This window comes from Artibeus jamaicensis, unplaced genomic scaffold, assembly GCF_021234435.1.
Source record: "Artibeus jamaicensis isolate MK-2021 breed Jamaican fruit bat unplaced genomic scaffold, CSHL_Jam_final scaffold_1283, whole genome shotgun sequence".
Classification (NCBI taxonomy): Eukaryota; Metazoa; Chordata; class Mammalia; order Chiroptera; family Phyllostomidae; genus Artibeus; species Artibeus jamaicensis.
Window position 1 is genome coordinate 11,361,500 of NW_026522028.1, and position 26,255 is coordinate 11,387,754.

Sequence of the window (26,255 nt, forward strand, 5' to 3'; positions counted from 1 at the left end):
ATGCTGGGAGATGGTACATTCTTCCCACTGGTTAATAAAGTAATGCCCCCAGCCTTCACTGTGTATTATATAGTTGAGAAGGCAATCAGTGTATATTTTGAGTTTGCTATTTGAAACTCAAAGGTAATGAAATCAGAACACTACTCAGATTTTTTTTCTCATAAAGAAGTGAAAAACAAAATAGGGCCACAGAGCTAGAGTAATTACATTTTGAATGATTTCTCCTGAGTATTCCTTTAATAACCTGTAAGTGTTGGGTAAGAATAACAGAGAAAGGCAAAGTTAATTATTTAGGAAAAGCTTCATCAAGGAGTTTTGGTTGCCTTACCCTGGGTTTCTCTGCAACCTTGGTAATACTGACATTTGGGGCCAGATCTTTGTGGTGAGGAGCAATCCTGTGCACACAGTAGGATGTTTAGCAGCATCCCTGGACTCTAACCAGGAGATGCAGGTAGCACCCCCCACACAAGTCGTGACAAATAAAAATGTTTCCAGACATTATTAAATGTTCCCTGTGGGCAAAATCATGCCAGATGAGAACTACTGAATCAACCACATGTATTTCTTTCTTATTCTTCATCCCTCTGGGCCCCTCCAGGGTTTGCTGTTTTAAACCCTCAAAACTGAACATTTCATATCAGGACCATGCACATTTGCCAGGGAATTATTTGAAAGAAATCGACTAGGTCAAAGTTACTTGTCCAGATAACAAGAAGGCCTCTTTCCACTTCTGTATTGAAAACTAGCAGATGAAAATAACAAAGGAAGAAGGTCTAATGAAGGTATTTACTTAAGGCACTCAACTAAACTGGTTACTTATATTTAAAACCTACGAAACCCTCAGGGGCATCAGTAACCTTATTTTTTTGGTAAGGAAACTGAGGCTTAAAGACTTGAAGTCATTTGCTCAAAGAGACACAGTCATGCCCTGGCCAAATAGCTCAATTGGTTAAAGCATTACATCAATACACCAAGGTCGAGGGTTCGATCCCCGGTCAGGGCACATGTAAGAATCAACCAATAAATGCATAAATAAGTGGAACAGCAAATTGATGTTTCTCTCTCTCAAATCAATAAAAAAAGAAGACAGTCATAATTTGGCAGTGGAGCTAGGAAGAAGTCTGACTGCAAAGTTTAGGCGTTTATGCATATTGCCTCAGTATTTGCACTTAAAGTGCTAGATATGTAATAAAGTGAGGTGACCAATTTTTTTCATGAATAGCCACATTTAATGGTTAATAACATGATCACCAATTTTTATGTTTTTTTAATAAAATTTTTATTATGGAAAATTGCAACCATACGCAAAATTGGACAAAACAGTGTCTTCCCATTTGTGCTGTTCATGTATTCCTCCCCTAGCTTCAACAATGATCAACTCATAACCAATATCATTTCATCTAGAGCTTCTCAGTCTTGGCATTATTGTCATTTGGGTCTGGGTAATTGTTTGTTCTGTGTGTCCAGTACACATACAAGATGAGGCAAGACCAAAGGCAAGGTCAGACTACTTTGCCTGATAAAAGTACATTGAGTCACTTTGGATTCGGAGAGTTTACTACTATATGGATAGTGAGAGAAAGGTAGCCAATGGTGCCAGCTTCCTGTAGTCCTTGTCCCACACACCAGAAAGGACAACATGGAAACAAAGGAGGCTGGATGACCTCAGCTCCGGTTGCTGAGGCGCCCATTGTATGGGGCAACTAACTGGTTCTTTATTTCACAGCTCTCTACACAGGGGGCCAAGGCAGGAAGCTCCGTACCTCCACAGGAGCGAGGAGACAATCAGCAACCGCCTCCCCTCTGGCAACTAGGGGCTTTTTCTCTGTGTCTATGAGTCTATTTCTGGTTTTTTGTTGTTGTTGTTGTTCATTTGTTTTCTTTTGTTTTTTTAGATTCCACATATAAGTGAAATCACACAGCATTTGTATATCAACTATACTTAAGAAAAAAATTAACAAAAAAATAAGCCTTAACACAATAACTGGCACGTAGTAGATTCATCACAAATAGTAGCTATTGCTATTGTTATTATTGTTACTACTGGTAATATACCTTTCCCTCCCAGACTGTTAACTCCATTTCAGTAGAAGAATCATATGTTCTGTTCTGGCATGTAACAGGTGCTCAATAATATTTACTTAACTAATTGATTGGTGAGATTTGAAGCAAACAACCTTGCCCTCCCACCTGTTACCCCGATACGTCCCCTTCACCACACCGAACATTTTCATTTCCTCCGATATGTTTGAGTATACAGGACAAAGCCTCTCACCATCACGCTAGGTGCCCTGAGGACCAGTAAACTCATAGCAAAAATGTCCTCATAATGGAGACTTTCCAATTGCCTTCTTTTTTATTTGAAAAACGTTGTTGAGGGTGGCAAATCTCAGTACAGAAAAAAAAAGAGAAGGAAATACATGAAATGTTGACAGTGGTGGTGATCACTGACTACAAGGACTTTTTGTTCTTTTTACAATTTTGTATTCTCCTAATTTTTTTAAAATAAAGATAATTTGTTTTAAAATTCCCAGTGATATCTTCTCAGGGGAGATAGGGAGGCGAGCACGAGATGGCCTTGCAGCAGCTTCTTAACAGGCCTCTCGCCTCTCACATTCCAGGAAGATCACAGGCGTTCTGCCAATAGTTGGATGAGCTGCAATGCAAGTCTTTGCTGGTGTGATCTATGAGGGCATGTTCAAGGTTGTCAGTGTGCCAGGACAGACTCGTTCCTTCATAGTGAATCACTGTTCCTGTGCATTTTAGGATGTTGAGCAGCATCCATGGCCTCCACCCATTAGATGCCTAGAGCACCATGCCCCAATAGCTGACAACCAAAAATGTCTCCAGATGTACTAAACGTACCTTGGGGAGTGACAGACATTTCACCTTGTTGAAAACCACTCATTTAGAGCCCTGTCCATTTCCTACACCAACACAATATATTTCATCTGCAAATACTTCCGTGTGTATTTTTAAGATAAAGTATTTCAAAACAAACACAACATCATTCTCATACCTAAACAAATAATAATTTTATATCATCCAGAAATTGTTCACATTGCTGTCTTTAAGACCTTGTTTAATCCATAGGTTTCTTGTAATTTTTTTGGTGACAGAAACTAGGTTTGTCCTGTAGAGCTTCTCACAGTCTGAATTTTGTTAATTGCATCCCTGTGACATTAGCATATTCTCTTATCCCTGCTGTAATTTCTGCAAATTGGTCTGGGATTATGAGGTGTGATCACAGCCAGGTTCTACTGATACTTAGTTGGCAAACTACTTTATAGGTGGTGCAGGTACTTCTAGCAGGTGTATGTAACATTTGGGGTTGTCTGCCTTTCTGTCACGTTAACGATTGTTGGTGCTCGATGCCTAGATCCAATCACTTATTAGGTGTTATAAAATAGGGATAGTCTACTTCATTACCTTCTGTATTACCTTCACTGTCACCGTTGATATCTAGCTAATTATCAGTGGGAAAGGGGAGGAAAAGGACTTAGACATTGAGCTGTAATAAAATGAGGAGCATGAGCCTGCTTGCCTAGCCAGGAAGCTACAGCTTCACACCCCGGGGAATTATGGTATTGCTCCGCCAACGGGATTAACACCCCTCCCTTCCCCATTCTGGTACAAAATTCTTGGGGGGCATAGAAGGAGGTACTTGATCAAAGAGTATTGTCAGTCTAACTGGGGGGTGTAAACCTATCAAAAGCCTGTGAAAACTTGGGAATTTCATTAGCCAATTTGAAAAAGCACCTGGTCTGTTCCAAGCCCAAGCTAATAGAATCCCACAGGAGCAAAGAAGCCCTCTTTCTCTCTCACCCACCTGGTAACACACTTGCCCCCATGCACGGGCACATCCTCTCTCCGTAGCCATGTGGCCTGAGCAGCCGTGTGGCCAATGGCTATGTGGACTGCACATGCAGGCTCCAGGCAGGAGTCTGAGTACCTCCGCACAGCAATGGATTGAAGCTGGGAACACAAACTAACCTAGCCAGATGCTTGACTGGACTGGACTTTGATATAGAGCAGAAACTCTGGGCACTGGCCTTTATACTGGCCCTATGGAAGACAAGATTGGACCTTTTCCGTGGCAAGGCAGATGGAGATGGGACATTGGGCAGTCAGGAAGGGAACCCCCTTAATTCTACATCATCAGTAAAGTTTACCATGGAACTCCATCCTTCCCCGTGAGGGTCTCAGGAAATTCTTTTCCTCACAACACCACAACAATTCCCCTTCCATCAATAGCAATACCTTCTTCATTACTCATTCTAAAATAATAGAATACTTCTTTTCTTAAAAAAATTTATTTATTTATTTATTTATTTATTTATTTATTTATTTATTTATTTATAGAGAGAGGGAAAGGGAGGAAGAGAGGGAGAGAAACATCAATGTGTGGTTGCCTCTCGCACACCCCCTACTGAGGACGTGGCCCGCAACCCAGGCATGTGCCCTGATTGGGAATCCAACTGACAACCCTTTGGTTTACAGGCCGGCACTCAATCCACTGAGCCACACCAGCCAGGGCAAATGTGTTACACTTTTTACATACAGTTTGTATGAGAATGGTAATATAAGTACTTGATTTTTTTCTCTCTGGTTCCCAATTTGAAGATAATGCACTTTCCCCCTTGCATTCTCCAATGCAGACAACTGAGGTTTTTAGTTTGTTTGGGTTTTGTAGTTATTACGAATTCATGGCTTTAAACATACTTGATGGTGTCCTGGCTGGTGTAGCTCAATGGATTGAGCGCCACCCTGTGGACTGAAAGGTTGCTGGTTTGATTCCCGGTCAGGGCACATGCCTGGGATGCAACCCAGGTCCCCAGTTGGGAGCGTGCAGGAGGCAACCAATCGATGTTTCTTGTGCACACTGCTGTTTGTCTCTCTCTCTCTCTTTCTCCCTCTTTTCCTCTCTCTCTAAAAAAAAAATAAAACATTTTAAACATACTTGATGGATTTCAATCCATTGCAGGTCCTTATCCTTACTGATGCTTAAACTTTCCATCTTTGGCTGGCAGGAGTCTCCAAATTGGCTCCTGAGTCCTCTTGACAATTTGCATCCTCTTTAAAGAAAGAATAATAGATCTTCTATATTCTCTTGAGTATTTTTACCTTCACAGTTCTGCTCTACAACAGTGTTACTCAAAGTGTGGGCCTCAGGCAACGCCTGGGAGGATTACAAAACATCAAATCAAATCTAAGGGTGAGAAACTTGTGAAGAGATGCAGAGACAATGAAAGACTTTAAGATATGAACTTAGACTCCTAAAGTATTGGGCTCTTTTTTTTTTTCAAGAATAATATATTTGATGTACTCATGGGCCTTTGGAAAGACCATTTCTCACTGGCACCACCTGGTGTTATTCAGAGAGTTACATTTCACTCAGAACATAACCTAGTGAATCCATTCTGCTTCTGCTATGGAGGAAGAACCCATCGGATGGTACTGTTTGGAAGATTTATTACAGCATGTGGAGACATCATCTTGAATGAGTGTTTCATGATGATATTGTCCACCAGCACCTATGAGTGAGTCAAATATGGGATTTATAGAGGCTTAATAAAAGGTTTTTTTTTTTTATCTAGCTAAGTAGTATCATTAAACATCGAACTAAATGAAAAGCTTTCAACATGAAGGCTATCCAAAGAGAACAAACCGAAAAGAGCATGGGAAATGTTGAGCTTCAGGGGCAGCGTACAATGAGCCGGAGCGGGGGCTTTGAAGTCCAACAGGCCTGAGTTGAAATTCAGCTCTGCCACTGACCTTGAGCAACTTATTTAACCTCTCCAAGCATTGATTCTTATATGCAAACCTAACACAGTGCCTGTGCCTGACACAGAACAGGGTTTCATAAATTACTAAGTATTAAAATGATAGACAGTATATTGTTCGAGTATCTGGAGATGAGATACCAGGTCTAGCTCATGCTAAAGAAGGTGTGGCAGGCAGAATAATGCCCACCCCCCCCAAACACGCCCACATTCTAATTCCCAGAATCTGGGACTATGTGACTTTGCATGGTAAAAGGGGTTTTACAGATGTGATTAAGTTAAAGATCTTGAGGAAGATTATCCTGGATTATCCAAGTGGCCCCAAGGTGATCACAAGGGTCCTTTCAAGTGAAAAGAGGCAGGCAGGATAGTGAGAGATGTTGACTACTAAAGCAGATAGAGGCTGAAGTGATATAATTGCTGGCTTCGAAGATGGAAGGAAGAGGGCCATGAGCCCAGTAAGGTGGGTAGCTCTAGAAGCTGGAAAAGGCAAGGAAACATTTTCTCCTAGAGCCGCCAGAAGAAATGCAGTCTTGCTGATACACTGATTTTAACCCACTGAGACCCATTTCAGACTTCTAACCCCCCAGAACTTTAAGATAATACACTTGTGTTGTTTTAAACCATTACTTTGTGGTAAATTGTTACAGTGGCAATAGGAAACTAATACAGAAGATTAAACCAAGTCTCTCTGAGCATTTAACAATTCTGAGTGCAGATTTTGCAAGATGAAGATTTCACTTTGGACTCCATGCCATTAATAATCCACTAGTATGAAATCCAGGCATCGGAATAATAGGGTACTTGTTAAGAAATTTATCTATCCTGGCCCTGGCTGTGCAGAGCGTTGTCCCCATACACCAAGGTTGTGGATTTGATCCCTGGTCAGAGCACATGCAAGAAGCAAGCAAGGAATGCATAGATAAGTGGAACGACAGATCCATGCCTCTCTCACACTCTCCCCTCCCCTTCTCTCTATAAAAAACAATTAAAAAATTATTGATCCTGGCATCAGGGTCTTGATTACTCACTTGCCAGTCAAGCACATTTGTATCAATTGAGAAGGTCCCGGGTGCAGTCCTCAGGACTGTGCAGTATTTGCTGCAGTACCAGGAAACCACCTGGTGGGAAAGCAACGAGGAAGAGAATTGGTTGTGGCAGATCAATAACCAAGAAAGACAACTCTTTAGGAATGTCAGATGTGTAAATTTGGGCAACTATTCTGGAGGACAATTTGATAATAGCATCAGAAAACATGATGTACATAAAACCCCCAAAGTGCAAGAAAGCCATTCTACTTGTAGGAAAATTTGGCCTGGGGGGTGGGGGTGAGGGGTGGGGAATCTGGCTTAGTATGCCTATCACTCACCTGCTTTAAAAAATCCTTTTGTGGTTCCCATAATTGCTTATAGAATAACACTTGGGGAGATTGAAGGGCGAGAGCAGTACATCCACTTACATTGAATGATTAAGACTGGCAGGTGTTTGTACCGGCCATAGCTTGGTCTAGACTTGAACCTGGTTAGATTACCCTTGAAGGTCCCTGAGCCAACTTTGCTACATTTGAGGTTCTTCATGAAAATCACTGTTTGGTGCCCTGGCTGGTGTAGCTCAGTGGATTGAGCGTGGGCCTGTGAACCAGAGGATTGAGGTTCGATTCCCAGTCAGGGCACATGCCTGGGTTGCAGGCCAGTTCCCAGCAGGGGATGCACGAGAGGCAACCATACATTGATATTTCTCTCCCTCTCCTTCCCTTCCCCTCTAAAGACAAATAAATAAAATCTTTTAAAAAAATCACTGCTTGGTGATTGTGACTAACAGTTCCAATGTTAAGTTGGTACCTGCCCTTGAACACTTATTATAAAAACTATTATACAATTTTGTGGCTTAAATAAATTAAAAATATTATATGTCTGTGTAATTGAGCCATTAAGTGTTGAAAATCACCTATATTCTTACTTACCTACTGGCATTCAGATGATATCTTTGGCACACAAAAGTCGTGAATCCAAACTATGCTCAAATCCAAGTGAGGAATCTTTATTTATTTTTTCTCTTATGTTATCTATTTCAGCCGTATGTCTGGACCCAAACCCCATCAAGGAAGGACCAAAATTTACACAACATTCTTGAGTGATGGCGGCTGCATTTGGAGTTTTGATTATACTGCACTACATGTGTGATTATTACTTGTAAACAGATGATTAGGTATTAATTAGACAATAAGTGATTGTAAAGCACTTAGAAAATAAAAGTGTTTATAAATACCACCAAGTAATAGCAACAATAATTCTTTACTGACTACACAGCTGCTAATGTCAATAAGAATGATTTATTCCAGCTAAGGGCAATTTTAATTTATGCAAAATAAAAAGCTGTTACCATATCTGTTTTGCTACAGCAAAACAAAATATATCATATTTCCAACAGATTTTATCAGCAGCATTTAGATAATACAGCTTAGTTTGATGAAAACCAACTTCCCTTTTTTAGGACCTTCTCAAACACAGGCACAACCACTATGATATGGCATCTTTGAGCACTAAGAACTGGAGCTCTTTGCTGCTCATCTCTCTGACTCATGTCAAATATTCATTTCTTTTAAATATAATATGTAAGATGACATTTCGTTAGTGGCATGTGCATTCATGCAGTAGGTTGGTCATGTTGGGTCTGTGCAGTTGCTCCCTAGCACCTTACAACTATCCTTAAACGCAGTAAATTTTGGTCAAATGAATGAGTGAAAGTCAATTCTTCTTTGGTTATTATAGAAGCTGGAAAAAGAAGAAAATCCATTTGAAGAATAAACTAAAGTACTTTCATTCTATCTTCTTGATTTTGTTTTTCAAAAAAATAAGTTGTGAAGCTCTGAGTGCTTTTTATGTCTGACCACTATTTTTTCCCCTAATGGCCCTTACAGGTCATAGACCTGTATCAAGCCTGCCTCTTTACCCACCTGTGAATCTGGCAATGTCTCTGTGCTTATTTTTCTGTCATAAGTAAATTCAACCACCAACAATGAGTCCAGATCCATAAATTGAATAAATACAAGTGAAGAATACTTCATGTTACATGAATTTAGCAGAAAAGGAGTAAAGGGTTTATTCTGGATGATGAGATACATATGAGTTAGCAATCTTGTTAACAGAGCAAATCCACTGTAGTGTGGTGGAAAATAGAGTGAACTTTGATTCAAGAGACCTGGATTCAAGGGATACTTACGTCACTTACTGTGTGGCCTTGCTCATATCACTTAGCCTCTCATTCAAAACTTTTCACTATTAATAGTTGTCAGTCTCAGAGTGCTATTATGTATGATACAATTCAACATGTAAAAGCACCAAGTGAGGGGTGAAATGCTCTACAATAAAAAATTATTAATATAATTTTACTGGACTGGGTGAAAAGGATTTATGCAAACATCCATGTGCAAGAGAGAAACATCAATACATTGCCTCTCACATGCCTCCAAGCAGGGACCTGGCCAAAAACCCAGGCACGTGCCTTGACTGGGAATCTAACCTGTGACCTATTGGTTTGTGGGATGAAGCCCAACCCACTCAGCCACACCAGGGCTGGACTGTATCAGGTTTTAGGTGCAAACCATAAGCGGCATGTGGAAAACTGGGGAAGTGCCTCACAATAGAGCCATGAAAGTAACAAAATTCAATAGAAGGTAATAATGGTTTCTGGGTAGCCTGAAGTTCTTTGGTGAACTTCAACTTCTTTCCTCCATCTCCTCTCTTTGTTTTTGACACATTTCTTCTGTGATGAACCTGGGGCAGTGAGAAAAATGAGTAAAGAAAGAGGAGACATGAAAGAAAGAGTGGTGCCTGCAGTGACGGTAAGGGGGAAGGACTTGAAGGAGTCTTTGCATATGGCCTTGATAAATATTAAAATCAGTGTAATTAATATATGTATAGGTACAAACTGTAGCCAAATAATTTAAAAATTTCAGTATGATTGACCCAATACTTTTATACAATGGACAGATATACACTATCTAGCAGCATGAGTAGTTTAAAGACTGAAAAGTTAGATAGATTGAAGGCTATTTTTAAAGAAAAATCCTAAATGTGAGGCCTTCCTAAAAGTAGGCTTTTATATACTGTTATGACTCATTTTTACCCATAGATAATGATATGAAAGGCATTTCACCATAGAAATAGATATTAAAACCTTTTGATGGGACACTGAAATAGTGCCTTAGTTGGACACCCCCCAGAAGCAGATGCTGAGAGAAAGATTCAAGTTCAAATAGTGTATTTGGGAGGTGAGCCCAGAAAACAGCCACAGGAGGGTGGGTGAGTGAGACAAGGAAAGGAAGGCAGCCAATTCAGGATTCACTGTCAAGGCACTTATGACCGTTAGTGATTGGAAATTAATGCCACTGGGGAACTTTGGAGTCATGTAGAGCAAGGGTCCCCAACACTAGGGCAGTGGACCAGTGTCGGTCCAAGGCCTCCTAGGAACCGGAAGGCCAGGGAAGCTCACCTCAGCTCCTCCTCCTGCCCCCCCACTTCCTGATTCCCATCCCAACCGGAGCTCTGCCTCTTGCCTCCACCCACTCTGTGTGAGATCGGCCTTCTGCACCCCACTTCCAGATGCCCCACCATGGTCTGAGCTCCACCTTCTGCCCCCCACTCCCTTAACCAACCACCTGAGCTCCACCTGCCTCCTGAGCTCCGTCTCCTACCTCGCCCCTACACGAGCTTCGCTTTGTGCCCCCCACTTCCTGATCCCCCACTTGAGCTCCGCCTCCAGCCCAGCCCTACCTGAGCCCCACCTTCTGCCCCGCCCCTACCTGAGCTCTCCTCCTGCCCCAACCCGTTTAAACTGTTTCCTGCCCCCCCATTTCCTGATACCCCTCCTTCTCCCCATCCCCTCCCCCACCAACAGATCTCCGCCTCTGGCTCCCTCATTTTCTGACCACTCCCCCTGCCTGAGCCCCACCTCCTGTCCCCGGGCCCCATCTCCTGCCCCTCCCTGTCTGAGCTCCACCTCCTGCCCCTGATATCCTGATACCCCCTCCTTCGCCCTGCCCCCCCCACCTGAGCTCAGCCTCCGGCCCTTCCCCATGTGAGCTCTGCCTCCTGCCCCCCATTTCCTGATACCCCTCCCTCTCCCCATCCACCTTCCCCCAGCCTGAGCTCTGCCGTTTGATCCCCCATTCTCACTGGCCCCCCCACCCGAGCCCCACCTCCTACCCTTCCCCACCTGAGCTCTGTCTCCTCTCCCCCCCAGCTGTGCTTACTGATCCCTCACTTGAGCTACACCTCCTGCCTCCCTGAGCTCCGCCTTCTAACCACCACCACCCCTCCTGATCCAGGGCTCCTGCCCCACCTCCACCTGAGCTTTGCCTCCTGACCAACCCCCTCCCTGCCTGAGCTCTACCTCCGGACTCATCATCTCCGTCTGCGGAAAAACCAGTCTCTGGTGCCAAAAAGGTGGGGGACCACTGATGTAGAGTAATTGGGTATTTGTATATTCACTCTTCAGTCATTGGTTGAGGGCTCTTGAGGATTTAGGCTGCAAATTTTTTCATCCTTCAGCGCTGCCTTGGTGGTGGTGATGCTGGGAGGGCGGTGGCAAAGGGCAAAGGTTTCCCAGGGCCAGAGAAAGCCTTCAGGCAGAGATGCAGGTGTTGGCCAGGTGTTCACCACAATAAGGCCCGAGGGGATCAAGCGGGGCTCAGATAACCTCTGCTCTGAAGAGATTCTTTTAGTTCTTCCCTGCAGATCTTTGGGAATGATATTTTCAACAATTTGATGTTGCTGAAGTGAATACGGTTTACAGGAAAAATGATGTCATTTGTAGGTTTCTCTTCAAATCTGAATTCCTCATCTGCCAAGTGGGACAACTCTGTCTGATCAGGTGTTGTGGGGATTACAGGTGCCGGTGGTAAGTCCCTGCCATGGTGCTGAGAATGTGAGAAGTACTGGGTAAATGGTAGAGAAAAAGATGACCGGGCTTGTGAGGGGCAGCAGAGCTAACACGTTCTCACCCCAGCCACATCCTACTTGCAGAAGTTACAAGACTCAGGAGTCTTTGTCCCCAACTGATTTCTGGGGATTTTCTGAACAGCCTGCCGCCAGTGGGTTTCCTCTGCTTCTGTTAACTGGAGACAGGACCCCCTTAGCTACAGCTTTGTTCCTCAGTTTCAGCTTTTTTGTTTCCTCTCACTGTGTCCCTGCACCTTTCTATTTGCTCACGTGCTAACCTCTGCCTGCCTCATTCATCCCCACCCCACAGCCAGCTGGCAGTGCATTTGGGAGGAGGAGTAATGTTCTTTTTTTCCTGACTATAAGGGCAATATATGCTCTTATTTTTAAATACTTGTTATAGACATGACAATGTAAAAAAAGAAAAATCCCCCATAATCCCACAGTTTAAAGATGTCGCTGTTAGCATCTTGGTGTATTTACCTTCAGTACTTTTTTCTAGGCATGTACATAACCATAATTGGGATCATTGGGGGGGATTGTATTTTGGGCTCACTTTTCTCAACCTGACATAATGTTAACATTTCCCATAGCATTAGAAGTTCTTCAAAAGCATGACTCTTAATGCATGTGTAATACTATATCAATGAATGCATTTTATTTTTATTTTAATCATTCCTCTTATTTCTGTAAGTTGTAGCTTCCTTGTCTTTTATAAGTAATTCTGCATTAAGCATCTTTATATATAACCCCTTAAAGGTTGTGGAATATTTAATTCTATAGGGTTAAATTAACTGGCCATTCTCAGCTAATCATCTTAATACCATTACAAAGCTCCCAAATTAAAATAACCCATTAAAGTATTATCAAGAAGTTCCTGAATCAGACTGCAATAGCAGCCGAGACTTTTGCCCCTGGAGTGAATGGATCTGGTAAAAACCCTTCTAAGAGTAGTGCCAGAAGAAGTCTATTTCTACCCAGTAGGGCTGTGAGACATACTGAGATTCACACTCTGGGCTGTGGGGCGAGGGGCATGAGGAAGCCAAAACAAAGCTGGAATAGGATGAGTGGAAATGGAATAGTAGTTATAGAGCAGACGCTCAAGACAGAAGTCTAATTTGCAAGGTTCAAGGACTTGGGCTGAATATGTGTCAAGTGTGACTTGGATTTAACATAGTGGCACTGATAGGTAAGGGGTTGACGTGGGTGACACAATGAATATACTCATTTTAGGCAGAGGCAGCATCTTGGTTTGATGGGACTGGGGAGGAGGAGGAAGAGAGGAGGGAGGCATCTGCCCACTTTGAGAAAGAAAAGGCTGGTTGGGGTGATAAAGGCATGGTCTAGGTTCTTGGGCAAGAGGGGTTCACAAGGACTCCACTAGACATCAGGACTCTACTAAATAAGCAGGTGAACAAGTGAGCTTCTCATTCTAGAGAGGAAATTAGAGGACCAATTAGGAATCAAGCTGGCAGCTCAGTGGTCCAGAACAGTGGGGGTTTGGTACTTTCCAATGAGATCATATGGCTCTAGGCAGCGGTTCTCACATTTCAGTATGTGGCGGAATGCCTCCAAAACCTGGGGGTTTTAATTAAAACACAGATTCCTGGTCTCTACCACCTAAATTTCTAATTCAGTGGGGCTGAGGTGGGGAGTAAGAATTTCTGATGAGATTTCAGGGGTTCTGCTGCTGCTGCTCCTTTGAGGAGCACACATTGAGCCACTGCTGTGTCACTCAGCATGGGTGGGGAAGGGGCTCCTAAATGTATTGAAGGGCTTGGTAGAGCTAAACTTGCAGCTCAGTGTGTTTCGTGCTTCCAGGAAGGCAGACAGGATAGAAAGGAAAGGGCAGAAAGCAGGTAGGAAGACCCATTTTCAGATGACCCAAGTATCACTGGAATTCTTACATCACTGGACTTCTCTCAAGCATTGCTAATAACTGAGATGTCAAGTGATGTCATTCTAATTTAATGTGGCCAGCTCTATAACTGTCCATCTCTGCTGCAGAACCCATTCTGTTGTTCTTTTAAGGTCCTCTTTGCTTATAGGAGGACTAATAAAAATAATGCTCCCTGACATTAGTATAGCACATTCTAATTTATAGCATGCTTTCACATATATCTTATTTGATCTTTCAAATTCTGTGAGGGAGGCAGAGCAGGTGTTTTTATCCCATCTTTTGGATTACTGGTTCTCAAAATATGGTCCCTGGACCTGTAGCATCCGTGCCACCCAGGAACTTGTTAGAAATGTGAATCCCAGCTCCTCCCCAGACCTTGGGGAGCCAAACTTTGCATTTCTAACAAGTTTCCAGGTGGTGCTGATATTGCTGCTGGTGGTACTGAACCACACTTGGGTGAAAACCACTGCTAGATTAAAGTGAAAGATCTAGAGGCCCAGGGACTTATCTTAACAGGACTCCTACCTAGGTTTTTTTTTCCCCTACAGCTGCTGCATCCCTGGCTCATGCTCCATCCCTCCAACCCCTGCTCTATTGCTTATACATTTGAAGCCCTGAGCAATGGCTTGTTCCTCACCTGTAAAATGGGGATAATATTAAGATCCACTTCTTTGGGTTCTTATGAAGATAAAATAAGATCTAGGTAAAGTACTTAGCACTGTGGCTGTGCTTAATGCTAGCAATTACCATGCTTTTTATCAATGTTATTACTAGTGTGGTATTTCACCAGAATGGATACCTGCCTAAGTCCTTTTGAGTGTGTGTCCCTCTTAAAATGGGAGGTATTCCTAGCCAATTTAAACATGAAGTCACTTTCTTTTTAACACCCCATCTGGGATGTTTTTATGATTGTCTTGAGCCTTTGCTGATTGCTGGGGGCTTGGAAAATGAAGCAGAGGAAACCAGCATGTATAGAAGGGCAAACAACACCCACTTCAGTGAGGAAACAATAGTGGACCAGGGGCAGTGTGGCTGAAGGAGGAAGCAATTGGAGGTGAGAGGCTGGTCATCAAAAACAATCTACCTCCCTCAAAGTTCCCCCCAGGGCAGCCACTGGATAAGCCCAGGTCACGGCCCCAGGAAGCCAAGCCTCAGGGGATCTGCCCTGATCTTGTCGCAATCAAGCAGGTGAACATTCAGCTGCCCACAATAAATGCCTCTGAGAGGTCCTCAGAGGCCCGCTGACAATTGTGGGCACAGGGAGTTTGGGCTCAAAAGTGGCTTTGTCTTCTGAGTGACTCCTGTTGGACAAATTTCTGACTAGAGCACGTCAAATGCTCAGGCCAGGGACATGGTTGGTTTTTTTTTTTTTTTTGGTGGAGATCTGCAGTGTTCTTTCTCAAGGCCTCCCGCCCCCGCCTCCGGAAGCAGTTTCAGTTTATCTCGGTGGTGCAGACCGTTCTCTTGCCGCGGGTGGACCGAGACCTTTGCAACAGAATTAAAGAAAAGACACAAAAGCAGCAAGTTCGGGCCCCGTGGGCACAGCCGGCCGCCAATGGGGCCCGGCCGCTCCCAGGCGGAGTGGTACTATGATGACAGTAGCCAACCAGCGCGCTCCATGCAAATGAGGTACTGTATCCCGCACCGCTGCTCCAGTGCCGCTTGCTTGTTCTAATGATAAACTGAGGCCTTGCCTCCGGGCTTCTCCCAGAACGAAAGGGGGCGGGGGTGGGGGGTAACCCCTTTACTTCCCCCAGGGAAGATAGAAAGAAGGGACGAAAAAGGGGGATGGGTAAGGAAGAGAAAAATACGTGACAAAGAAAACATTCTCTGCCTGGGAGGAGACTGACAGAGGGTGTAGAACTGGAGGGAGCATTCGCTGGCCATGCCAGTACTTACCACTGATGCTGAGTCAGAAACAGGTATCCCAAAATCCCTTTCCAATGAGCCTCCCTCAGAAACCATGGAGGAAATAGAGCACACATGCCCACAGCCTCGACTGGTAAGTAAAGACAAAGGATGCAAATGTATGCGTGGCTATGGCACAAAAGAATTCCTTTTGCGCCCGCAGCCAGCGAGGAAAAAAGATGCTTAGAGGATTTTCATGTAAATGAGAATGGAGCTACCGCCTAATCCTTCTCAGCTGTTTATATTTAGCTTCTCTACCCGGCGCTGCTCTCAGCTTACAAAGCATTATTGTACAAGCTGGGTAGGAAACGGGCTTCTTGGGCTCTGCTGTGTTTTTGTGCCTGGGGAGGAGGGGATGGCCTTTTTCCTTTTAAGTGTGTTCTTGTCTGAAGGAAAAAAAATCCTACAGTGCAATTTAAAAAATGGTATTCTCTTCGCAAAGCTTTGGACGAGTCCGTTAAGTTCTCAATTCTAGCTAAGGAATGATTCGGTTCTCAACTAATTTTGGTGCCTAATGCCAGTTTTGGAAAAATGAAAACGACATGGAAGCAAAACTTCCCCATTCGTTTGAACATTTCAGAATAACTAAGTAAAAGAGTCCCTCGATGATGTATTTAGAAATAATGTGTATCATCTTAAATGAATTGTAAGCATTTCCGGGTATGCTGTGAGGGTTTCTCTTCAGGTATGGGAAGCTACATTTACTTAGGGGCTGCATGCCTTTTAATAAGGGTGCAAACCGGGCACTCAGAGATTCTTTCCTGCTCAGTAACTGGTTCACAGCCACCTCAGCGTGTATCCTCAAGGAATCAGAAACACCAAATGGGTGGTGGGTTTTCCGTGGCCTGACGTCTTGTGGAGCTTGGGGAACCCGCAATACACTAGTTAGAACTATACACTAGTTAGGAGCTATCTTCTCTAGTGATTTCCCTTAAGTTAAAAGGTGCAATATTTTGATTGGCTGTGGAGTTTGACCCTGGGAAGAGGTTTTTTGTTGTTTTTTTTTTAAAGGATTTTGTGATGTAGCATTTTCCCAAAATGAGGGCCCACAGATTCCAAAGCCAGCCCATCATGGAACTGCTATTTCTTCAAAAGTGTTAAAAAGGGTTCAAAGGCAGCCTTCGAATAACTTTCTGATACATGAAAACAAAGGAAGTTATATTAGAGCAATGTGGGCTTTTGTTCACTGTGTTTGTTTCTTAAAATATATTTTCTTAGGGCAATTAGTTATTAACTTCTCCCCAGCACATTAAACCACTTACTGAATGACACACACAATGTAGTACCTATATTCTCATGGGATGCAAAGCATCCCAATAAGTTTGTTGCCAAAGGACCCCTTGAAACCACTAAATATCTCATGGTTTAGCACAGAAAAAGTTGACCACTAAAGACTTGTTACCATATCATCCAAAAAGTATTTTTCAAAGTTAAACACAATGTTCAAATTTGTATCACACTTCTTCCGGAAAGGTAAGTCAAGGGTAGGGGACAGAAAGGCAGTATCCAGTTCCAGTTTGTGTATTGTTTCAGTCTCTTGTGCCAACTTCTTTTCCTTCCCTTCTTGCCTTTGAGCTATCCTGCTCCTTGCTTGCTTCTGCCTGAGAGGGTGGGCAGAGGAAATCGAGGGAAGGAAGAAAGTTCAAGTACTTTTCACTTTCACTTGTGACAGCTCATCCTAGAGTTAACTCCCAAGAACCATGCAAAGCTGGCAATGTTACACTTCCATCTCCCTGCCACTTTAGAAATGAGGAAACTGAGGTTCAGACAGGGTAAGCCAACTTCCCCAAAGTCGCATTGCTTCCAAGGGGTAGATCTGGGATTCAAACCCAGAGCTCTGCACCTACAAAGTGGAAGTCCTTTCCCCTACAACACACTCTTAAGTGAGATACATTCCCTTCTGATCTTTTTGGTAGTTCTGGCTTAAAGTATGTTGTGTTTGTGTATGAAGGATGTACAGAAGTTCCATTGTTAAAGTGCTTGCTTTAATCTACTTTTGATAAAAATGTTCCATGTTGTCCATCTACTGAAAATTAGCTCTGTTTAAATAGAGGCTGTGACCAACTTACAAACCACTACACTAAATTTTTTGAAGGACCTTTTATCAAACTTTGGTCATTGTAGGGATATATTCTACATTTTGGTTTGCACTTCAGAACCCAACTTTCCTTTGCTAAGGATTTTACTTTAATAGTTAAGGCACATGTTAACTACTTAATAACAAACTTCATTCAGGAAGGGAGTGAGTGCCAAGTGAAAATGCTAATTTGCTCTTCTTTTTAAGTTTTTAAGTAGTTTCTGTTGGTCTGTAGCTTTACTAATATCTTCATATTTCAAATTATATACACTCTGTGTTTCTCCCAGAACCTAAGTATTTTACCCAAACTTACACGTGGGTCACTGGCGCCACAACTATCAGCAGTGTGTGGCTGCTGAGTTGCTTACCTAACTTTGGAAAGTGCATGAAAGGCTTGAGAGATTCCTCTGCAGAGGACAGGCTCCTTCTCTCAATAGTCACCAAAGTTGAATTCATACCGTTAAGAGAAAACAGGACTCAATAATGAAACATCTTTTAAAAAAAGGTAGCTCTTGCCACAGTGGTTCTCATTATATTACCTGAGGCATACACTGGCTCCCCAAACTCTTAACTTTACCTAGGGGTAATGGAAAAGGAAGTTTCTGAGCATATAAGGGCTATAAAGCTTTATGACAAGCCCCAGAATGTGAACTTATATCACTGGATGTTATTGTCTGGAAGTACAACTTTTATTTAAATCTCAGCAATTGTGTAAAATGCCCTCTTTGTAGCGAACTGGGCTGTCTGTTTAGCATGGCACTTCAGAAGGTATGTACAGTGTTCCGGTGTCTACATGTGTTTGTCTCTATGCGGTTTACAGTGAAGGTTGTCCATTGTGATCCAGTTTAACTCAACCCTCATTGATGGAGTGCATACTACAGGCTGAGCTCTGAACCCTCAAGTACTTTATGATCTAGAGATTTGAGAGCAGACTGAAACATAAACAGATAGTTTCCATACAGGTTGATAAGAGCAAAGAATGCTAAGAATTGTGTTACCAGGTGCTGTGGGGACAGAAAAGAGAGTGGTGAGCTCCCTGAGAGTGAGTCAAAGTTTGCCATGGGAATGTTGAGTAGAAACCTGTCTGGTCATCACTGTATCTCTGGTCTCTGATACAGAGCCTGGAATAGCTCTTTAAAGGGAATGAAGCGGGAAGCTGGCATAGTTAAGTAAAGAGGACTTTAAAAGCAATCTGTATTTTTGGATTCTTGTAAGTAGTAAGTTGATAAGGATATTGAGGATTCAATGGAATCGTGTTCAAAGGGAATTTTTTTCTGAAAGCTATGCCTGTAGCTTTTCCACCTGCTTTTTCATTGGGAGAAAATATAGAAAAGGAGTGGAATAAGTAGAATTAAATAACACACATAAAGAAGTTGGAAAAGATTACCTGGGTTTTATGATAGAGCTGGTATTTTAGAAATGCACTCTTAGGGCTCTAGCTACTTCATGCTGCATGGGTTTGAGATGTTTCTTCATTCCATCATTACAGTGTTTAATTCTTGATCCTTGATTTCTTTTCTGTTCTTTGTGTATTTTCTGGCTTGAACATGATGCAAGGTGATTCATAACCTTGACTGTCAAGAAGAGAAACTGAGTAAGTAGCCTTGGGCAATATGATGTAACAGCCCTCTTTGGAGACCCAACTCCTGAGGGATGAGGACTCCTTGTGAACCAGGACTGTGTCCTCTGATCTCCCCAACCCTCAGCTTTTTGCCTTGACAAATCCTGTGGGCCCAGCGGGTGTTCCACCAGCACTTTCTAACAAGGCCCAGCCACCCTGAAAGCTGTCTGCTTAAGGATTTGGTTAACAACGTTGGTCAGGTTCTTCTAGGAGTGCATTCTGCTGTCAGAAGGAAGTTATAATTCTAGCCTGCAGTAGTCACTTCCATGAAGATGTATGTACCATGGATCAACTGAGAAGGCCTTGGAAGTAAAAATGGGTTGGTTCAATATGCTATTTTAGCAGGAGTTCATTTTGGGCTTTCTTTCAAAGGGGAGCGTTGCCAAGAGACTGCTGTCTTGCAGAAGATGCATTATGTCAGTTATGAGGTAGGATGCTCATTGGCTGGTGCACCAAAAAAATGACAGATATCCAGAGACATCAGTGACTTCCTTTACTAGTATCATCATCTATTTAGCTACTGAGAGCAGCATACATTTTAAAAGTGAGACACTTAACGTGCTGTGTTAGTGAAAGTAAACAAACATGGGCTTCCCTGGGCATTTACTGTGGTCACCTGGAATTCTGTCCAATGTTATCATTAGCCATTTGCCTGCTTGTCTCTGTCCAAAGGCAACATTCATTTCTTGCAGATTGATCATAGTCAGGCATATTGAGCGTGGAATTCATGCATTTGTTTCTTTTATTCTTTTAAATTTGTTTTTTCACTACCCCTCCAACCCACCATTTGCTTAATGCTAACCTCCTTATGGAAGAAGGGAATCTAAATCAAATATAAGAAGATAGGTGGGCTCTTTGTTTTATTATGGTGTCTGAGCCATATAGAAATGGACAGGGTGCATGTGTCCTCACTTAGGCAGTGAGGGGGACTTAAAGTATTCAGTGATAGCAGGGCTTTAAAAGATACATGAGAGAAAACTCAGTCCCCTACCAACAGGATCCACAGTTAGCCAGCTGGTTATCAACTTTCATGCAGAGCAATGCGCCAGGTGCTGTGGAGAGAAACGAAAGAAGTAATCCACAGCCCCTGCCTGTAACGATCACTTCCATTTAACAGAAGGCGGTAGTTGGCATGTGGAAGTGTTTGGCATGTGGAAGTGGGCCAGGATGCTGAAATCCCTTAAGGGAGATTTTTTGTAAATTTTACTTTATATAACCTGATACATCCAAAATATTTCGATATGTAATCAATATGAAAATGATTAATTTTTATTATTTGATGTCAGGGTATTTTATATTCTTTTCTTCAAACTAAGTTTGAAATCAGGTGTGTACATTACACTTGCAACACATCTCAGTTCAGGCTGGCCAATTTCAAGTGTGCAGTAGCCACAATGTGGCTTTACAGAGAGAGAGCTCAGACACCAGCCCAGGCCAGTGGAGGATGAGCTCTGAAAAGCCACCATGACTAATACATTTCATGTTGCATAGTATGTGTATATATATATATATATATTTTTTTACTCATAGCTAAAAAAAAAGTCACTGTCAACCCTGGCCTCTGTGGCTCAGTTGGTTGGAGCATCGTCCTGTAACTGAAAGTTTGCAGGTTTGATCCCTGGTCTGGGCACATGTGATCCCTGGTTGGTGTGCATATGGGAGGCAATCAGTTAATGTTTCTCTCTCACAAACATCTCCTTTCCTCTCTCTCTCTAAAAAGCAGTGAAAGAAATGTCCTTGGGTGAGGATTTTTTAAAGAACCACTTTCCTTCATATTTTTCACTGATTTTTCTGTGTGATCCCATTCTGTTTTAGTTAAGAGCCTATTGCATGCAGTCATGTAGATGAGAATGCTTGAAGTTACTGGATGGGGCAGTGGAGAAGGAGAGAACCAGATGGATGTGGGATACATCAGGAGGTAAATGCCCCAGGATTTGATAACTGAGTATGAAGGTAGGGCAGTATCAAGGAAAATTCGATTTTCTGGCTCCAGTGAGTGGGAGCATCAGGTGACAGTAGTTTGTGGGATACCATGGGGACTTCCCTGTATGTAGTTAATGTTTGGTTTTGAAACTCAAGAGTTCTGAGTTGGCGATGTAGATCTGGGAGGCATCAGCATGGAGAAAAGGGAAGGAAAACTGAGGTAGTGAAATTGATGGGAGTGAAATTAAGTCAAGACAGTTCCTGGACTTAAAGGAAGTGAATAGAAATAGTTAGCAAGGGTGCCTCAGGATAATCCTACTACAGGGTAATTCTGGAAAATAACTGATCCTGAGCCATCCTATCAGGGGGAAAATAGAAGAACTGTAATTAAAGGCATTAGAAGCCTCCTTACATGTGCCTGTCTCTACATGAAATCTGGTTAAATTAATCTATGTTATCACAGAATCTTTTCAGGATAGAACCCTGAGAAACACCATTTAAAGGGCTGATAGAGAAAGAATTGTGAAAAGAAGACAGATATTTCTCAAATATTTGAGACATTGGGTGGATAAGGGGGCAGGGGCAGGATAAACTAACAAGATTAACAAACAAAATAGAAACAGACTCATGCTGTCAGAGGAGAGGGTTGTTGGAAGGCTGGTTACAAAAGGTGAAGAGATTAAGCAAAGAAAAAAAACTGATGACAGCATGGTGATTGTCAGAGGGAAAGAGGGGGTAAATGGTGATGGAAGGAGACTTAACTTGGAGTGGTAAACACATAATATAATATAATATATAGATGCTGCATTATATGAGGGGGGCAGAAAAGCTGGAATTATCTTCTGGAGAGTAGGCTCCTTGTAGTACAGGTTTCCCCCACTAGGTGAGTATTCTAGGAACCCATCTATATCAGTATACCAGCTGGTGTTGTTGTGAGAGGCTGAGTTCTGCCTCAGTGAAATTTTTTTTAACACTTTTTCAATGCATTTGTCCATTTCATGATGGCTGATTTATGAGTGCACCTGCCCACCTGGTGCTGAGTATTCAGCAGTATTTTACCAGAAAAAGGCATGACCCCTGTGCCCCACCCTCCCTATTTGCCTGATCTCACTCCCAGCAACCCCCCCCATGAAAAAAGTCCTGAAGGGGAAATGTTTTGCTAATGTGGAAGAGGTGAAACAAAAAATGGCAGATGCAGTAAAAGGCATCAAAATCAATGACTTCAAAACCATTTTGAGCAGTAGAAACAACATCTCGATAGGGTATTTTCTAAAATGGAGAGTACTTTGAAGGTGACTGGAGTTTAAATATGTAAGAATAAATACACAATTCTTATAAATAAGTTTCCTTTTTTTGGTCCCCCCTCATAGAATTGTACACCTGAAGCCTATATAATTGTATTAACCAATGTCGCCCCAATACATTCAATTAAAAAAAAAATTAACCCAATGCAAAAGACAAATGAGATAATAAGGAAAAGTTTCCTTTGGATTTAGAAAGAAGTCAGCAGTGATGTTGCAGTGAAGTGGTGCGAGCAGAGGCCAGGTGGCAATAGGCTGAGGAGCCTTTAGGAGGCAGGGAAGTAGGAGTTGACTGAGGGGAAGCAGATAGAATGTATAGGACCCCAAAGGTGGATAAATCAGGGTTTAGGGTTGAAAGACACTAGCTTTTCTCCTTTCTAACTTCTTTCCTTTTATCCTTCTTTCCTTCCATTAATCCAATACCCTAAAACTTTTGGTTGGCTCATTGTTTAAAGATGGTAGCAACTTGCACTTAAATATAAATGGGAAAGGGCCAATAGGAGAGGGTGAAAGCGATGGGGAAGATTGTGGGAGGGAATTACTTTAAGAGCTGGAGACACTGGGCTCCAATGCACACATGGAAGACTTGGCTTCAGGTAGGAAAAGAGACACCTCTCCCACTGTGGTGATGAGGAAGCTGGCAAGGGTGTTTTGGGTTAGAAATAACTCATAAGTAGAAGGGTGTTGAAAGTTGAAAGCCTCCCTTTATCTGACTGTTTTCTCCATGAAGGTGGAAGGAAAGTCATGGTAGTTTGCTTCTGGCAGGTGCAAAAGTGTAATTATGGGATAGCCTGGGAAGTTGAGTCCAGCCCCAGGGTATTTTCTCTCTGGAGGCAGGCTTTCAGGCTCAGGGGAGGTAGGGAAAGGTAGAAAGGTTAAGGGGGCCCTGGATGGTGTAGCTCAGTGGATTGGGCACGGGCCTGTGAACCAAAGGATCGCAGTTCGATTCCCAGTCAGGGCACATGCCTGGGTTGCAGGCCAGTTTTCAGCAGGGGACTCACGAGAGGCAACCATACATTGATATTTCTCTCCCTCTCTCCCCCCCTTCCCCTCTCAAGATAAATAAATAAAATCTAAAGAAAAAAGAAGAAGAAGAGGAAAGGTTAAGTGGTTCCTGATGAGATGTGGTAGTGATGAGAGGAAATGGATCTGTTCCCTTATGGCGCCTGGGGCTCCACACTGATCCCCAAGGTCAAGGCAAATCCAGATCTGGAGCTCCAGGGAACTGGACTGGCCCACAGCAAAAGGGCTGAGGTCCGGAAAGACAGTTATGATGTAGCTTGGTCTCTGCTTCCCGGAGCCCGCAGTCTCATTTCAACCTCAGTCTTGCCATTGAATTATTGTGTAGGCTTGAGCAAATCACTTCTCTCTAGACCTCAATTCCATCACCCACAATGGGTTGAATAAATGATCTTTTCTAGTTCCAAGACTGTGAATCTAGCTAGCTTCCATAGCCACAGAACACTGTCTACCACAGTGTACTCTGACCTGATGCTCCTATAGAAAAGCAAGGCTGGCCCTGGCCAGGTAGATCAGTTGGTTGGAGTGTCATCGCAGTGCACCAGGGTTGTGGGTTTAAACGCCATTGGTGTGCATCTAGGAATCAACTAATCTGTGGATAGGTAGAGCAACAAATCTATGTGTCAGTCTGTCTCTCTCTCAAAAAAAAGTCAATAAATTTTAAGAAAAGGAAAAAAAAGCAGGGCTACCCCACTCCTCACCTCCTTCGGGCTTTGTCCATTTGGGATAAAACCAGGTTGAATGATCTTATGGTAAGACATATTGGCTAAATAGAAATAACATCACAAAATACTATGGAACTTTACACTATGTTGTATTAACTAATACAACATACAGTTCTGGTGTCTTCTGCTTTATTCTTCAGATGCTTCCTTAGAAAGGTTGAATTGCTCTAATTACTGTCCAAAGAAACCTAGGTCAAATCTCTTTTTAATATGAACAATGGCCTCCTAATTTTCCTCTTTCATAATACTGAAGTTCAAAATGCAGGCATACCTTGGAGATATGGCAGGTTTGGTTTGAGACCACTGCAACAGAGAATTGCAATAAAGCAAGTTATATATATATTTTTTGCTGGTGGAGGGTCTTGCCTTCAATTCGTAAAAAAAAAAAAAAAAAAAAAACACATCTGCGGAGCACAATAAAACAATGTGCAATAAAACGGGGGATGCCTGCTTTGGGTTCTCTTTGAGGCGTGGCAGTATGGCGTGGCACTACAGGGGCCTTGTCTAACTGATGCTATCCATCTAAGCTTGGGGTTAAAGTCCAACAGTGAGTCAGGCCATAGTCTTAAACTCTGGCATCTTTCACTGGTGCTCACACAAAGCTTCTCAGAGCCCCTTAGAGAAATAAATGTAGGAAAAGATTTATTTCATCTGATCACTGGGGGCAGGATGAAAAAAACAAAGCAAGGAAGGTAGGAACAAACTAAGTCATTGCAAGCTAGGCCTATTTCCTTCCAATAATGTCCCAGGTAACAGCCTCTACCTTGCTAGGATCTGATTACCCGTTGCTGGCCTCAGACCATAGCATTATTGTTTTAGCATTTCTACCTTCCTCTTTATCCCAGCATGAACCAGGTTGTATGGGAAGCTGGGGAAGCTGACCCTGCTTGGGGATAAAGAGACAGCTTAGCTCTCAACAATCTTGAAGGCCCACTTGAAAACACAGTGATTAGAAAATAAAGCAGTGAGCCCTGGTAGCGTGAGCCTACGTTATAATGAGCAGGGCCACACGGGGCCAGCCCATTGAGCAGGTTTCATTTTCACGCAACCTCCTCCCTCCCGCCAAAGTCTTTGACTTGGTGTTTTTGTTTTCTACTCAGTAATTTATGCCAATTGAACCTGACATCAATGTAAAAGGATGCTGAGGGTTATTTAAACTGGCATTTAAAGAAAAGTAACAACAACAATAATAATAGGTTAATAGAAGCATCATGAACGAAGTGTATAGCCTATTGCCAACCAAATGATCTCAAAAGCCTGTTCCTGGTACACACAGGCTTCTGTGCTTCATTTCCAGTGTTCCTAATGTTAATCAGAGGCACAGTCACATAATACTAAAATCTATTTTATGTCCAATTTGTTTAGCGATAAGGTTAATTGTTCTGTACGAGGTTCAAGGCTACAGCTTCACGTGTTTTTTTCCCCTGTGGGCCAATGGAAGCCTGGAACAACTATTTATAGTGCAAACTATGCTGGGAACTGTGCTGGGCACTGTGCTGAATACCTTATGTGTGTTATCTCATTAAACCAGGCTATAGACCTGCAAAATAGGAATTACTATTCCCTATGTTGTAAGTGAGGAAGGCAAGAATTAAGTAATTCCCCAAAGACTGAATATGAACTGATAAAGCCAGGATTGGAAATTAGGTTTGTCTGACTTCTAAAGCCCCCTGTTTCCACTGTACACAGTTCTCCAACATCAATAAGCAAAGAATCACCTCAGGCTCCCAGGTGGTTCAGGAGCCAGATGCACTTTGAGAAATGTTGTATTTAGCTCTCTCAGGTCTGATTTTCTGCTTTCGGGACCAGGAGCGTAAACAAATCAGATGTCTAGGCTCTTTGTAGTGAATGTAGGAATTCAAAGTATTTTTGACCCAGCCCTTCCACTCCTAGGAAATTTGTACATGTGGCCAACAGAAAAACAGTATTAGGATGTTCTAAGCAACAATATTCATAAACCCAAACGGGAAACTACCTGAATGCCTAGCAGAAGTAGAATGGATAAGGAAACTGTGGTATATTCACCCCATGTGATGCTACACAGCAATGAGCATG

At 42.7% G+C, this 26,255-nt stretch overlaps 1 protein-coding gene across 2 annotated transcripts in view; it reads left to right on the forward strand.

The window, feature by feature from the left end:
- The window catches only part of PCYT1B (phosphate cytidylyltransferase 1B, choline), a 101,853-nt gene that overhangs the window by 7,587 nt on the left and 68,011 nt on the right, over positions 1–26,255 (forward strand). The window contains exon 1 of one of the 2 annotated variants that reach the window (XM_037142930.2): positions 15,314–15,627. The exons of the other annotated variant lie outside the window; for it this stretch is intronic. Within the exon in view, the coding sequence (XP_036998825.1) occupies positions 15,511–15,627 (117 nt within the window). The 5' untranslated portion in view covers positions 15,314–15,510. Of the gene's footprint in view, positions 1–15,313; positions 15,628–26,255 lie in introns of those variants that run through there. 2 annotated transcript variants of the gene reach the window in all.